The 17265-nt window shown below is 40.4% G+C and overlaps 1 protein-coding gene across 4 annotated transcripts in view; it reads left to right on the forward strand.

Moving 5' to 3' along the window:
- Positions 1-17265, forward strand: part of PHACTR3 (phosphatase and actin regulator 3) — a 163970-nt gene that overhangs the window by 127178 nt on the left and 19527 nt on the right. For all 4 annotated transcript variants that reach the window (XM_029070013.2, XM_029070012.2, XM_029070016.2 and 1 more), the window contains one exon: positions 2300-2453. In XM_029070013.2, coding sequence (XP_028925846.1) covers positions 2300-2453 — 154 coding nt within the window. The remainder of the gene's footprint in view (positions 1-2299; positions 2454-17265) is intronic.

Below are 17265 nucleotides of genomic sequence, written 5' to 3' on the forward strand. Positions count from 1 at the left end.
TGGTTAAATTCAAGTTCTCTACCCAGCTCTGAGGAGGAAAGCGAACTACTTAGGCTACTGAAAATATTCCTTCTAAGCTAGACTTTTCAATCACTATTTGAAACAATCAATGGTATTTATTGACTGTTTACTGTATGCAGGACATGGAACTAAGCAATTGGAAAAATACAGTAGAATACAGTAGAGTAGGTAGATACATTCCCTGCCCACAAGGACCTTACTATCTAGATGGAAAGACAGACAGTAATATAAAGGACAAGGAAAATAGTAGGGTATAAGGATATATATAGAAATATATACACACACATATATATACACACACACACACATACACACATACACGCACATATATATATATATACACACACACACACACACACATATGTATATATGCGCTGTGGGGCTTAGGATGGTAGGGTGATTAACTGAGATGTACAGATCCAAGAGCATTGTCAGAGAGTAAGGGAAATGAGGTCTTAGTTGGGGAAGACTTCTTGGATGAGATGGGATCTTAGGAGAGCTTTGAAGGTGGAAAGAGCAGTGGTCTGTCAGATATGAAGAGGGAAGAAGTTCTAGGCCAGAGGAAGATGTGGGCAAGAGGTCAGTTGTGAGATAGATAAGATTGAGGAGGTTAGTGTTAATGGAGTGCAGTGTGCTGCTTCGGTTGTAGTAGGAGATCAGTGAGGTTAGGTAGGAAGGGGAGAGCCGATAAGTATCTCGAAGCTGATGTAAGGAGTTTCTATTTGATGTGGAGACGAATGGGCAATCATTGGAGGATTTTGAGAAGTGGGAAGACATGGACTGAAAGATTATTTTGGAAAAATGATCCAGGCAGCAAAGTGAAGCATGGAGTAGGAACAGGACGCAAGATGATCAGTGACTAGTGCATTAGCCTCCTCGCTGACCTCCCCGGCTCCTGGCTCTCCCCACTACAGTCCTTTAGCTGGGGCGGGAATGAGTGTGGTTTGGGGGAGAGAAGGGATGGGGTTCCCTGCCATTCTTCTCATTATTTGCTATTTATTTAGGCTGGAATTTGGGTTTAACCATTGGCCCTAAAACCATTTCCAGCTAGCACTATAAAAAGGAGCTATTCATGAAAACAAGTTGGGCTTGTTGTCTTAGCCAAGCCCCAAATCTGTTTCAGTACTAACTGAGGCAAGCTGATAATACACCTAAGAATCATGAAAATCCTTATGAAATTTCTTCTGGCACATTTGCCAATGTTTTGTTTTTTTTTTCTGTTATAGTTATATTTCAGTGGCTACTCTAGTGGAATCTTACTGGGTAAAGTATTTAGTCTAATTTGAATTTAACTTTCACAGTATGAACCCCAGTGGTGTAAGTTGGAGTTGGGCATTTTTGGGTGCCATATTAAGTGTTTTATTAATATGTGCAAACAAAATAATGATTCCATTCCGTTGAGGTTTTTATAAATATATTGACTGAAAAAAATAAGTAAAGCATATTCTGGGGCAATTCCATAAATCTGGCAAACAGTGGCTTTAAAATGTAATTGAAGGTTATGCATAAATGTACCCTGTAGCAGTGCTGGACTCAGCATGGTTTTTCATTTGCATATCTATTTAATTTTTTGATGACAAATATTTTGTGCAAGTAAAATAATCTCCTTACGGTGTTTTCATTTATTTTGTTCTCAAAAAAAAAATCATCAGTCATATGGCAAGAGCCCGTGTGCTTGGGAGCAAACATTAACAAGCTGGTGTAGTTACATTTGCAGGATGCCTTTGAGGGCATACAGATGGCTCAGGTTATCTGACAGAGAAGAGTTCTTCAACCTTAATTCATTTTAAATCAGGAAGCGGGCAGCCCTTCAAAACACAGAGAAAACCTGATCCTTCTCAGAGGCTTAACAAATGCCCCATATATATTGGATTGGTGGGATCTGATATTTCACTTTGCATATTTAAATCATTATTTAAATGGTCACTACAGTTTCCTTATAACAGTTGAACATTCTTGGTAAACTCTGCGTTGAAGAAAACTTGCGGTATGATACTTGAATAATGCTACGCAGATTCACGTAACTGATTCTTCCAACACCACATCACATTCTATTCTGGCAGACATATGTTTATTGTCAGAAGAACATTCTCTACTTCCCCAACAATATTCTGCCTGAGATATGGTGTGAAAACACACACTGTGGGAGAACTGCCTGTGGGTGCTTGCTAGTGGGAGGGGTTTACTATGAGTTTCCAGATCTTGGGGATGCTGGGGATGTTCAAGTCATGACAATTCTAAATGTTTTATCTTTACTTTCTTCCCAAACATTCTCCAGGTACGTTGCCAAGAAAATGTAAGAAAGAGCTGCTGGCAGTTAAACTAAGGAACAGGCCAAGTAAACAGGAATTGGAAGATAGAAATATTTTCCCAAGGAGAACTGATGAGGAGAGGCAGGAAATCCGGCAACAGATTGAAATGAAACTGTCCAAGTAAGTAGATACCTAAAGAGATAAAAGACAAATCTTATGATTGCTGCTCTTTCTTTGTGTCATCTGCTCTTACATCTTCACTGACTCATCCATCCTGGAGGACCAGTGTCAGAGGCATTTTATGGGTCATTTCCTCACTCCTCTGGTTCAGGCACCGAAATCATAGAGGCTTAAAGGCTCTGGGAATTATACTCCAAAACAATCAATCACTGGTACTTATTGAGGACTTATGGTGTATCGGAGCACTGTACTACGTGCTTAGGAGAGTATAGTACACAAAAGTTGGTAAAAATGTGCCCGGCCCACGAGGAGCTTGCAATCTAGAGGTGTATATGGACTTTAAAATAAATAATGGATGTTTACTCGAGTGCTGGTGGTGGGGTGAACATCAAGGGCTTAAAGGGCACAGTTTCAAGTGCATAGGCAACAGAGAAGGGAGAAGGAGTAGGGGAAATGAGGGCTTAGTCAGAGAAGGCCTCTTGGAGGAGATAGTGGTCACCTGTCACATATGAAGAGGGAGAGAGTTCCAGGCGAGAGGGAGGACGTGGGCTAGGGGTTAGACGAGAATGAGGTACGAAGAGTAGGTTGGCATTGGAGAAGTGAAGCATATGGGTTGGATGTACTAGGAAATCAGTGAAGTAATATCTTTCCTTTGCTACATACAAGTAAGATTATTTAGAGGAGGAAAATAATAATTGAGGTATTTGGTATGTTCCAGGCATTGTACTAAGCACTGGAATAGATAGAGGATAATCAGGCTAGACACAGTCCCTGTCCCACATGGGGCTCACAGACTAAGTAGGAGGAAGAACAGGTATTGGATCTCCATTTTACAGATGAGAAAAGTGTTTGGGATGTTAAAAGTCAAAAAAAGGTGTATATCAGGGATGAGTAAAACTCTTCATTTATTATCGTGGTATTTATTAAGCACTTCTTGTGTGCATAATCCTATACTAAGCACTTGGGAGAGTACAAAAGAGTTGATAGACATGATCCCTGTCCTCAATGAGTTTACAATATAGTGGCCAAGGCAGGCATTAAAATAAATACGGATAGGAGAGGCAACAAAGTAATAATAATGTTGGTAATTGTTAAGCGCTTACTATGTGCAGAGCACTGTTCTAAGCGCTGGGGTAGATACAAGGTAATCAGGTTGTCCCATGTGAGGCTCACAGTCTTAATCCCCATTTTACAGATGAGATAACTGAGGCAAAGAGAAGTTAAGTGACTTGCCCACAGTCACACAGCTGCCAAGTGGCAGAGCTGGGATTCAAACCCATGACCTCTGACTCCCAAGCCCACGCTCTTTTCACTTTGCGGCACTTAAGTGCTGTGATGGTGGGAAATTGGGTGAATATCAAAGTGCTTTAGGGGTTGCAGACTTAAGATTTTAAGTGATGCAGAAGGGTGGGAGGATGGGAGGTTAGGCAGGGAAAGCATCCTGGAGAAGATGTGTTTTGAAATGCTTCGAACAGTGTTCTGTTCACATTAAGTGCTCAAAAATTACCATTGATTGATTTAAGTAGGGTTTTGAAGATGTGGAGAGTTAAGAATAAACGACGTGCCAAATCACTCTTATGCACAGGGGTAGAGTTGGTGATTAATGGTTGAAAAAGTCGAGGAAAAATTGGATAGTTTGAGGTATTGAGCAGGAGGTTGGCCTGGAGAGGTAATTAACTGAACTTTGTGGCCCCTTAATTGTTATTGCTGTGTTATAAAAATTGGTCTCTTTGAGAGTTTTGTATTTTCTATGAAAAATAGTATCCTGGGATATTGTTTTCTTTGTGTACTCTCCTATAAGAGATGTATTATGTCTGCCCTGAACATTTCAGCTTCTGTTGTCATGATAAAATGCTATCAATGGGCTGGAAATCTTTTTTATTGTTCCTATAGAATGCAACCCGTACTGACTAGTCTTCTATCAGTGCTTTGAGCTTTAAAATACAGCAGAACACTCTTAAACATTCCCCTTTTTTTCTCATGTTTCGTTCTATTTGAAGTCCCTGTTGAATTAGCCAATACCAAGTCTATCCACTTTTATTAGCTCAGCTCTGTCTCAGACCTATTCGTTTTAAAAAGCGTTGAACAAATTGGCAGAGGACAACGGTCTTTGGTGTACAGTGATTATATATGATAGAGTTCAAGAAATGATTACATACTGGACTGGCAGGCCAGTGATACCTGTGGAATCTGTATCCTTGAAAATCTTAAAAAAAGGTTTTCATTTTATTATGATATCTTAATTTTGTAATAGCATTTTTCTACCTAAAGCACTTTCACATAACTCTTTTTAATGATATTTTTAAGTGTTTACTATCCGCCAGGCATTTTACTAAGCACTGTGGTAGATAGTAGCTAGTCATTCATTCAATAGTATTTGAGTGCTTACTATGTGCAGAGCACTGTACTAAGCGCTTGGAATGTACAAATCGGTAACAGATACAGTCCCTGTCCTTTGACGGGCTTACAGTCTCAAGTTGGATACAGTCCCTGTCCCACATGGGGCTTACAATCTTAATCCCCATTTTACAAATGAGGTAGCTGAGGCACAGAGAAGTCAAGTGAATTGCCCAAGGTCACACAAGTGGCAGAGCTGGGATTAGAATGCAGGTCCTTCTGACTCTCAGGCCCATGCTTTATCCACTAGGCCATAATGCTTCTTTCTTAAGCTACTATTGTCTTCACAACACTGTGAGTGAATACCCTGCACAAAGGGAAAAGGGTAGCCTTTTGTAATCTACTCCCTCCCAAACCTAGGTGAGCACAATATATCAGTGGGTCTACCACTGGGCTCAGGGGCATAAAGCCTGGGCTCTAGTCCCAGGATTGTCATTAAATCATCTCCATCTGAAGGAAATTCCAGTCACTGCATTGACCTAAGAATGCATATTTTCATGGAAGGGGCAACAGACTGACCTAGATGTACAGCATGGACAAAGTAACAAACCATTAAAATACTACGTTAGAATGTTCCAATTATAATTAAGCATACTCTCACAAAGCAATTCTGAGCCACGGAGAGAAAAGGAATTTATCTGTGATCTTCGACTTGCAAAGGGTCCATAAAATATAGACAATATGTTGCTGAAGCAAAGCGTTTTAAGAGTATTTTAAAAAGACATTTCCAGGGGAAAAAAACACCTAAAATTGGAGATATTATGCAATCACAGTGATATTTATTGAGCACCTTAGCCGTGTCAACTGTGTGACTTTGGGCAAATCACTTAACTTCTCTGCGCCTCAGTTACCTCATCTGTAAAATGGGGATTAAGACTTTGAGCCCCAGGTGGGACAACCTAATTACCTTGTATCTACCCCAGTGCTTAGAACAGTGCTAGGCACATAGTAAGCACTTAACAAATACCAGCATTGTTATTATTATTTCTGAGTGCAGGGCAGTGAACCAAGTGCTTCGGGAAGTACAGGAAAAAAAGAGTTGGTAGACGTGATCTCGGCCCACATAGAGCTACAATCTAGGGGGAAACACACATTAAATTACATTGCAGAAAGGGAGAATAGAGTATAAGGATATGGACATACGTTCTGTGGGATGGAGTGATTACCAAAGTGCTTAAGGAGTACATAGCCAAAGCAAAGGTATCACAGAAGTGAATCAGGACTTACTCAGGAAAGATCTTTTGGAAGAGATGTGATTTTAGAAGGGTTTTGAAGGTGAGGAAAGTGGTAGACTGTCAGATATGAAGAGGAAGAGAGTTCTTGGCTAGTGGGAGGTCATGTGGCATGGGTAAGTGCCAAGATGGATGAGCTCAAGATAGGTTGGTATTAGAGGAATGAAGTGTGTGGATCGGTTGTAGTTGGTCAGCAAGATTAGGAAGGAGGGAGAGAGCTGATTGAGTGCCTTATAGCTTATCAATCAATAATATTTATTAAGTGCCTATCATGCGTTTATTGTAAGGAGTTTCTATTCGTTGTGGAAGTAGATGGGAAACCACTGGAGGTTCTTGCCGGTCAGGAGATATGGACTGATAAGGGCAGCAAAGTGAAGTTTTGACTGCACAGGAGAAAGATAGAGAGGTCAAGGGGGAGGCTAATGCAGTAGTCAAAGTGGGCTATGATAAGTGATTGATTCAACTATTAGTCTCATCATTATTATTATTTAAGGAGTTTATATGATGGGTGAATTTATTTAGATAAGAGGAGCACAGACAGGTCGAGGAGTCACTTGACCCAGGGTTTTGTGCCAGTCTGCTCCTGGCCTGCTGTGTGACCTTGAGCAAGTTATTTATCTGTAAAATGGGGATAAGATATCTGGTCTCTCTCTCTCTCTCTTTTAGTCCCTGAGTTCTATGTGGGACAGGTACTTGTCAGATATCTTGTACTTATCTTGTACTTAACACATAGTAATAATAATAATAATGTTGGTATTGGTTAAGTGCTTACTATGTGCAAAGCACTGTTCTAAACTCTGGGGTAGATGCAGGGTAATCAGGTTGTCCCACGTGAGGCTCACAGTTAATCCTCATTTTACAGATGAGGTAACTGAGGCACAGAGAAGTGAAGTGACTTGCCCACAGTCACACAGCTGACAAGTGGCAGAGCTGGGATTCGACCCCATGACCTCTGACTCCCAAGCCTGGGCTCTTTCCACTGAGCCATGCTGCTTCATTGTTATCGTTATATGAGAGAAAATAATCCAGTAAACAAGTGCCCCTGGGAATTTATCTGGCCTGTGATAGAGGTTGGATCATGGAAAAGAAGGGGAGGAATGGCAAGTATGAGAGACTAATTTGGAAAATAATTATTTTCTGAGGAATCATTTTTCATGGTGGGTGTCCAGTGGATACTTTCAGATTATAAAAGAAAAACCTCCTTCCCTTTCTTTTTCCTGTTCTCTTTCCTCATCCTCTTTTCCCTTCTTCCTTCTCTCATCCTCTGCTTGCTTCTCTACTTCTCTCTCACACCTTCCCCTTCATTCTTTCATTCACTCTCACCCTTCCTCTCACTTTGCCCCTTGCTTTTAGCCTCCCTTTCACTTTTTTCCTCCTCCTTACTTCTCCCCTTCCTCTTTGATTTTTCCTTTTATTTCTCTTGCTCCTCATATCCCTCCACCTCTTTCCTCACATATTATCCTCCTTTTTTGAACACTTTGGAGGTTAAAATCCATAGCAACGTTCCTTTTATCTCCATGCACTCAGGTTGCTTTGAAAAAAGTATCTTAATTATAATTGGTACATTTTAAGATGGTTGGAATTTAGCATGTTAACATGTATTTAAATGGTCTCCAGAGCTGTTACTTTGTACATTTTGTACAGCTAGAACAGTCTGTTTCTTTTTCCGTGGAAACATGAATTCCAAGAGCAAATTATGCTTCTGATTCAATCCCTATGTTCTAGTTCATATCCTCAGTTATTTTTAGGAGAAGACACGATGCACTTAATGTAGTGAATGGAGATTTTCAGGTAACAAGTTGCTCTGAGACATTCCCAGTAATGCATTCCAGTTGTTAGAAACTACCTGAAATGATATACCAGATAGTTTTGGACTACACAGTTGGAGTTAAACATTTAAAATCAACATTGAATTTTTTGGCTTACACTTTCATCAGAAAAGGCATCATTTTAATTGATCAGAAATGAAGTCTCTCCAAGAGTGGTCATCTGCTATCAAAATTCCAAAACTAATGTTTTTGCAAAAGTGGACTTGGGTAGAAAGGCAGCATGGCTTAGTGGAAAGAATCCGGTCTTGGGAGTCAGAGGTGGTGGGTTCTAATTCCAGCTCTGCCACTTATGAGCTGTGTGACTTTGGGCAAGTCAATTCACTTTTCTGCACCTCAGTTACCTCATCTGGAAAATGGGGATGAAGACTGTGAGCCCCACGTGGGACAGCCTGATCACCTTGTATCTATCCCATCATTAATTAATCGAGGACCTTCTGACTCCCAGGTCCATGCCTGGGCAATCCACTAAGCCACTCTGCCTACTGTACCATCCGTGCATGCCCAGAGGCTTATGTTTGCTGTTCGCAACTCCTTGTGCTGCTTTTTATCTCATTTTCACAATCCCCTAGAAGTTCCAGGTTGAAAAGAATCAGCTCATTTTTTGCTTGCTATATGCCAGGCAGGTTTCTCTCCTGGAGTTGTCTCCCGACATCAGTCAGTATCATTATTGATCAACTCCTGTGTGCAGAATACTAAGTATGTGGGAGAGTACAATAGAGTTTGTAGACATGATTACTTCTTTCAAGAAGATTACAATCTAGAGGGGCAGCTAGACACTAAAAATTACTACAGATAGGCAAGAAGAGGGAAAAAGGATTTGTGTGTGTGTGTAAGTTAGTACTTAATTAAGAGGGTGTGTAAAATGTGAACTACAGGACAAGTGCTAGAGGAGTTCACAGGTGCCCATGTGATAAATAGTTCTGAAGTAGCAGTTGGTGGGCTATACCTGGGGAAGATTAGAAGTTAATTGGAGATGGCCTCCTAAAGGAGATGCTACTTTTAAAAGAGCTTTGAAGATGGGGTCAGCTTTGGTCTGTTATATTTGAAGGGAATGAACTAGATAACATTTTTAAGTTCCTTCAAGCCCTTTAATTCTCTGCTGCAGAGGACGTTAGTCTCTCATTAAGAGAGAAAGGTTAATGTTATTGAGTGGCATTTGACCAATTCCCTCAAGAGTAGGTACACAATTTCACTGATTACTAGTGAACATTTGGTGTGAATAGTGGGGTCTAAAGAAAATTTTAGCCCGATCTTAAGAAATTGTGACTTTTACAGATAAGCTTTGTCCTTAAGGCTGGTCTAATTTAAGATTCTGAGTCAGAACAGATTGTGATACCAGGACTGTGAAACCTCTCACACAACTTTTCTGATTAGAAGACCAAAACCTTTCTTTCTGCCGTTTTGACAGAGGCTTTGGAGTCACATCTTCTAAAAGCTGTGAATATGATGAGAAAGATATCAGAATAATAGTCTTTTACTCTGGTGCAATTTTGAAATACAGGTAGTTCTGGAAATATTCTTTGGTTCCATTGAAAACAACAACTAGTAAAAGCTTTTGGGACAGTTTTTTTTTTCTTTTTTTAGTCTGACGATGTACATCCAAGTATAGAAGCAGTCTGATGCTGGCTGAGAAATTTAGGCACGCGCTTAAACTGCCCAGCAGTAAAATATTTTTATTTTTCTTTCTTTGACTAATTCAGACCTATTTATTTGTATGTTTGAACCCCTACTGTGTGCAGAATACTGAAATAAGTACTTGATAGAGTAAAATAAAATTAGAAGACATGATCCTTGTTCCCAAGGAGCTTACACTCTATAGAAGGGAGGCAGATTCTAAAGTAAATTACAGGTAGGAGGAAGAATAGAATATAAAGGTTTTGTAATTAAGGGGAACTGGGAAAGAATTGAGTACATAAGTGCTTCGATGAGAAGAAAGTACTGAAGTGGCAGTGGGATATTAGATGGGGAAATTAGGCGTTATGGAAGAGATGTGATTTCAGAAATCCTTTGAAGAAAGGCAGAGCAGCCATCAACTGGATGTGAAGGGGGAGGGATTTCCAAGCAGGAGTGGGAGTGGGAGCAAGAAAATGGTGATGATGGGAAATTTATGTGAAGTAGGGAATTTGAGAGTGAAGATGAAGAGTTCAATTTTGGACATATTGAGCAAGATGTGGAGTTAGAATACCCCTGTAGAAATGTCACAGATTCAGGGGAAAATAGGAGGTTGCAGAAGAGAAGAAGACAGGGCTTGTAAGGAGTCATTAGGAGTCACATGAAGTTGAAGCCCCCTCAAGGGAGTGAGTAGGGGTGTGTGTGTGTGTGGAAGATCTTAAAGAGGCCTGTACAGTGAATACTTCAGGTTATCAATATTTTGGGAATGACTCGGGTCATTTAAATAATTGCCTTTTAAAGTACTCTGGCTCCATTTTTTTCAGTTTCTCTACATGCCTTCTTGGGATATTTCTGTTTTCTATGCATAGTAATATCAACTACCACTAATTTCCTGAATTTTTCAAACACTCAACAGTATAATTTAGGCTTGCATCTCTATATTACAATCTTACATAGACATACCCTGACATATCTATATGCCTTTTATGTACCCATGTGTAAGATGAGTATACCATTTTATTATATAGTCATTCCAAAATTAGGGTGCCTGTATTAGTGATAGTTGGAAAGCTTTATTCACCCAGTGATGTGACCTTTGCTGCAAAACAATAAAAATTAGGTTTAGCTGCACCTGAACCCCAGTGATCAAGGCATAATCGGTCTCCTTGGGGCCTGTAGAAAGTCAATAATTTTGGGACAAAGCCCTGCCCTATAATGATGATAAAATAACTTCTCCTGTCAGAACAACAGTTCTAGAATGTTGGGACCTTTGGCATATCTTTCTTCTTGACACTTTCCAGCGTTGCCCTTCAAATAATGTTTAAAATTCTAGATTGATCCAGCTGCTCTTTCCCTTATGTCCACACAACTATCTTCTAGATAGTTTATACTCTTCCTTCTGCTCCATGAAGCACACACAATTAGTGTCATACTCTCCCAACTGCTCAGTATAATGCTTTGCACAGAGTAAGTGCTCAATAAATATGATTGTTCGGTTGATTCCAGGCAAAGCTTACAAAAGGAAGAGACAGAATATTTTGCATTTGATTAGGTCTGTTGTGTAATTTTAAGATGAGGCTTTCTGTCTTAGGTCTTCTAGTTTGCAGTTAGACATCTTTGTCATAACATAACTTGGAATTTATCAATCGGTGATATTTATTGAGCACTTAGTGTGCGCAAAGCACTGAACTAAGTCCCTGGGAGAGTACAAAATAACAGATTTGGTAGAACAATCCCTACCTCCAAGGAGCTTAACTCTAGAGACTAATAGTATTTACAATATTTAAAAATGTTAGGTCCTGTTTGCCTGCTATTCATGTCCCTCTAGACTATATGCTTCATCTAGTCTGTAAGCTCACTGTAGGCATTGAATGTATCTCCCAACTCGGTTGCATTGTACTTTCCCAAGTGCTTAGTACAGTGCTTGGCACACAGTAAATGCTCAGTAAATATGACTGATAAATAATAGTGTGAAGAATTGTCTGTGAAGTGTTTTGAGCTCTGCTAATAAAAGTTGTTGAATTCTTTTCTCTAAATGTTGTAATGGACTTAGAGAACACATATGATAATTAGATACATGGAGGAAGGATTTGGGGCAATTTAATGCCTGCATGAAATCTCTTAGAAGGTGGAGTTGTTTTTGCAAATGATCTTTTGAAATAAATGCAAAATGTAATACAGTCATTGGAGCATGGCTCATTTGGAAAGAGCACAGGCTTGGGAGTCAGAGTCCATGGGTTCAAATCCCGGCTATGCCATTTGTCAGCTGTGTGACTTTGGGCAGGTCACTTAACTTCTCTGTGCCTCAGTTACCTCATCTGTAAAATGAGGATTATGACTGTGAGCCCCACGTGGGGCAACCTGATCACCTTGTATCCTCCCCAGCACTTAGAACAGTGCTTTGCACATAGTAAGCGCTTAACAAGTGCCATCATTTTATTTTTTATTTTTTATCAAATAAAGCTATAATTTAAGCTCAATTGGTCAGAAGCTGCATGTGTTTTGGCTTAGAGTGGCTGCAAACAGGTAATCAGTGGGCTTGCTTTTCCAGTCCTTTGCTTCCTGGTGGCCCTAACTTTAATCAAAGTAACAACAGTATTGTGCGGGCTACTGGCAGAATCGTTTCTGGAATCTCTGGGCTGGTTCAATGCTTCTTGCTGGAATTTTGCCCTTTAAGGAAATTTTCATTTGGAAATGTGTGGACACTTTATTTGGGGAGGGACATCTGTAGTTGGGAGGGGGAAATCATTTAAAAGTTAAAACCCACTTAGTTGCTTGGATTTGAAGCTTGCCTCTTCACAACTTGGTCTTAGGATTCCCACTTGAGTCTGCTAGTACAAGCGAAGTCAAGAATAAACTGTTAAATTTAAGAGGTGATCTCTATATTAGAAGCATTAGCAATCTGCAGAGCACTGGGTGTTCCCTGAGTGTTTCATGATCAGAGTAATATGAAGAGAACGAGTTGTGCTTACAAGTAATGAGAACATCTATTCACTAACTCTTTTTTTGTTTATTCCCACTACTCAAACTTCCAAAAGGATTTTCAAAAAAACACTCCTAATGAAACAGTTTGTCAACAACACATTATTCCCAAATATAAAATAACTACTAGAGTTTTGTTACTCTGATATAAAAATGAAATTCTTCTGTTTACGAAGGACAAGAACTACTATAGAATTTTAAGGGTGCCATGACCCACCATTGACGGGACAACCCTAGACAAAGTGTCTTTTGTTTCCACCCAGGTTGATATAGAACAGAATCATTTTCTCTCATCCTCTTCTGCCACTTTTACCTGTCTCCGCTTTCACTCTGGAGAATGGGGATGGACGATGTCGGGTCCATACTCCTACCTCTGCCATACCCAGCCCAAGTCAAGAACTTCCTCTTCCTCCAAGCTTAAATTGTCCTCCAGCCTTTGTTCTAGAGGAGCTTCAACCCTCAGGTTATGGTACCCAGCAGCCTCCAAATGGAGGAATGGAAACCGAATGACCATTTGCTCTAGATCTTCTGCCTTCAATGCTGTTTAGCCTCCTAACTCCCAGCCCAGGGAGAGGTGGGTTGTATGTTGGGGGTTCAGTTGGAAGTAAAACACTGGAGGGTTGGTTAGGAGATGGATGGTGGTCAGAGTCTCTTTCCCTCAGCTCTGGTGTGGATAGGTCTACACTCTTGGGGTTCATGGTCTGGCAGTGCTAGGACAGATGGGATGGGGACTAGCAAGAGAAGGAACCAGGATTGGAACCCAAGCCCCTTCCTTCCCTCATTCCTTGGAGCAACCAAGCTTCATTCCCTCTCCTGCCCTCCTGAATTCACTTTGTCCAACCCCGCTGGCCCCATCAGCTTCCTTTATTTGTTATTTGGTTATCAAGAGTCTTAAAATGAGAATATTGTGTTTTATTAATCTGTGGAACTTAATATGAAATTGTTTATCTGGTCTGCTTTCCTAAGCCTCTGGGGATATTTTTGATGTAGTCAGACCTTTATGGTTTCCTGTTTTTAAAAGCTCAGTGAAAAATCAGATCTGGTCTATGCCATATTGACTACCTTCTTGACTGTGAAATCATCTGTATTTTAAATGACCTCTCTGTTGACCTCAGGAAGGCTATTCTGCCAGAAATGCGGCTGTTAGCGTGACAATGAATGTTTTGTTCTAAGAGGTCTAGATGATTGACAAGATTCATTCACACACATTCAAGGATTTATTAGGGAAATGAAAAGGAAATTGTGATGTTGCTATCCAAGAGAGTAGGATTAGCATGTAGCATTGGGGAGGAGTAGAGGGGAATAATGCATGAAGGAAAGTAGACAGAATTAGAAGAGCAATGTAAATCTCAGCCTGAATAGAATTTTGTGCTGTTTTGATTTAGAATATTTGGAATCAGGCCATGATAGGAACAGTTGGGGAAAAGTAATTGCCATCTTTAAAGCCTAGATCTCATATCCACTACATAAAAAACCACTCTATCTAGAGCCACGTAGCTAGGCAACCAGAGACAGCTTCCGAACTGGGAAAACCAGCCCCCAAATCCAAGCTTCAAGCTGCATTAAAATGAGGCTCATCCGTTCAGATTGAATTGATGTTCTGCAATGAGGTAAGTTTTGCCTTGTGTCCAAGACTCTCATTAAGAAGAATGAAGGAAATTCATTCAACAACCAACATATATCCGCCAACATATTAACTGAGAAATCAAGTGAGGGGGATTTCTAGGTGAATCCTTTAATTAGCATCAAAATTGAAACCATTCCCTTTAGGATTTAACAACCTGACATTCTTCAGTGCTGTTGGCTTTGACTAATGGTTTGAAAAGATGATAGATCGGGTCTTCTATGTTTTACAGGAATGCAAAAATTAAATAAAAACACTGCAATAGAACAGATGTGTGTTCTCTCCCAAGCGCTTACTATAGTGCTCTGTACACAGTAAGCACTCAGTTGACTACTGTGTGGAGAATGCTTTGGAAGCATGACAGCCAGTGGCTCATGTTTGGACATGAATGTGCTCTTAAATATGAACACAGAAAAGATGAATCTGATTCCTCAGTTGCACCTTGAAGTACAACTTGGATGAGACAAAAACAGCCTCTGGCCTCAAGCCTCCATTTGTATGGAGAGATGATCTCCCGGCAGTGTCCTCTTTGTATCCATGTTTTACTAGAGATGGGAGATGTCGTACCAACACTGATGCAACAGTGTCTATATTCCCTGATGATAAAGTTGTTGGGATTGTGCATTCACCATTCAAGTCCCAAAACTAGAAATAGTGGGGAAAGGGAGTGAGTTAACCTGCAAAGATTACCCATTCCTCTCTCAACAAGAAACACCTTAACATCAAGGCACTATAGTAACCCTCGCCCTCTTACTTAGCAGTTCATTCTCTCACTACACCACAGCTCATACTCTTAGTTCTCGAGCTCAGTAAACTCACTTCTTACTGTGTCAAATTTTGACTCTCTCTCTCTTCCAATTTCTTGCTCCACACCGTTCCCCTGGCTGACCTCGTCCTTCCAATCAAATTTACCAGACCACAGGTCTCCTCATTTTCAAAGCCCTTCTGAAAATCTCACCTCCTTCTGGAGGCTTTCCCTAATTAATGTTTCACCTTCTCAGGCCATATGCTCCCTTTACTCTCATCTTAATACTTTTGCATAGCCTCCATATTATACACGCACAACCACTTAAAGATCTTCTGTTTTTCAGACTTTCAAATGCTATTTAAGCACTTATTCATATCCATCCTTCCAGTCTTTTCTTCCTCCTGTCTGTAATTTGTTTTGTGTTCATCTTCCACTTCTATAGTGTAAATTCCTTGAGGAAAGGGATCTTCTAATTCTGCTGTACTCTCCCAAATGCCATTTAGAGTGTTCTGCACAAAGTAGATACTACAGAATTATTGATTGACACCTTTGTACTCTGTCATAAATTTCTATCAGCTTTTTACAGATTAGTACGTATGGCATAAAGGAGGCTATCTGTGTAGAGTCAAAACTGAGGTGTTCAATGACTGAATCAGGGCATACATTTAGATAGGTAAATGCTGTTAAGATTATAATTATTTTTTTTTAAGTGGTATTTGTTCAGTGCTTACTGTGTGTCAAACATTGTTCTAAGTGTTGGAATAGGAACAGGTTAAGTAGGCCGGACACAGTCCCTGTCCCCCCATGCCTCTACTCCCCCTGCCACCAGCCCGCAAATGGCAACTTGAGAACACTGTCACTCCCTGGACAGGGGACGGAATCTGCCTCATTTCATGGATGCCCATTAAATGTTGACTGCCCAATGTACTGGATCTATTCGCAAAGGGCATAAAAGGAAAAGCAGGCCAGTGCTTTCCCTGCATCCAAGGAGTGGAAGGGAGTTGCCTGGCCACCTAAAGTCTCCCCTGGCCTCCATATAGAATTGCATCTCAGCAAACCAAAGTCAAGGAAGCACTTAGGAATATTGGAGAGTGTTTACAAATAAGATTTAAAATTCACGTGGGGTCAGGATAGTAAGAGATATTGAAAAAACCAAGATAACATGAAAAGTCAACAGTTCTGATTGCTCACATTGTGCAGAGTCTGCATTAGATCCCATTGGGAGTTATGTAAAAGATCTAAGGCAAGTTTCTAGCCTCAAGGCGTTTACAATATAAGGGAAATGCGGAAAAACACAGATACCCAAATGTACAAATAAAAGTGATTGAAGCATGTAGACTTAAAAAGATTCCTATGAATAAAATTGTAGGCACACACACGCACACACAATTTCCGAGATATGCCGAAGCTTTCTGAACATATTGGAGTAACTGGAGCCAAGAAAGTTAATATGAAAAGGCTTCATGGCAGAGAGAGTTTTTAATTTTAATCTGCTTGGATTTCTGCCTTGGATTGTGGACATTTGTATTGGTTTCCTATTGAGGATTTGATCGTGACGGTAGTCAGGTCTGCTATGCCGTTGCCCTTAGCAATGATTTCCCAAACTGCCTTTATTTGATGCAGAAAGCTTCCCAACCCCCCACTTACCTCAAGAGAGAACAAAGAAAGGATGGAGAATCAGCACTCGGTAGATCTTTGAAGTTAAGCCAGTAAGACTAAAAAATCAGTTTCACTGATTTAGAACATACCCCTAAAAGAGAGCAGAAGCAACTGATAAGAGGGAATCATTTAAAGGAGCCTTCTTGGTGAGGAAATTTAATGCCCAAGCTATTAGAAAACTGCATTTAGCAACTGCCTTTCAGTGGTAGGAAGATACTGCTGCATCAATGGCAGAAAATCTAAAATCACCTAAAAGTGAGCAAACAGTAAATTCCAATTTCAAAGTTCCTATTATTGATTTCAACCTGTTTAACCCCTTGATCAACAAGAAATTTAGATTGCTGTAGGAAATGGCATCAAGTTACAAACCACCAGTCCCTGAAGTGGAGGAGGTTGCTCCAATCAGCATGGGTGCCTTTCTTCAATCTGGGTCATAGATCTCGTTCAAGGCCCAGATTGAGAGGAGCATGTACCAGTCAAAGCTCTGATTGGAACTCACCTGGGGGAACAGGAAGGTTATACTTACTGGTCAACTCAAAAGGAGGAGCTTTAACAGTGTGTATCTCTGCAGTACAAAAATAGACACATTCCCTCCCCACAACGAGTTTACAGTTTATTTTCATTCAATAGTATTTATTGAGCGCTTACTATGTGCAGAGCACTGTACTAAGCGCTTGGGACGAACAGGTCGGCAACAGATAGAGACAGTCCCTGCCGTTTGAAGGGCTTA

The sequence above is a fragment of the Ornithorhynchus anatinus genome, chromosome 8 (assembly GCF_004115215.2).
Source record: "Ornithorhynchus anatinus isolate Pmale09 chromosome 8, mOrnAna1.pri.v4, whole genome shotgun sequence".
Classification (NCBI taxonomy): Eukaryota; Metazoa; Chordata; class Mammalia; order Monotremata; family Ornithorhynchidae; genus Ornithorhynchus; species Ornithorhynchus anatinus.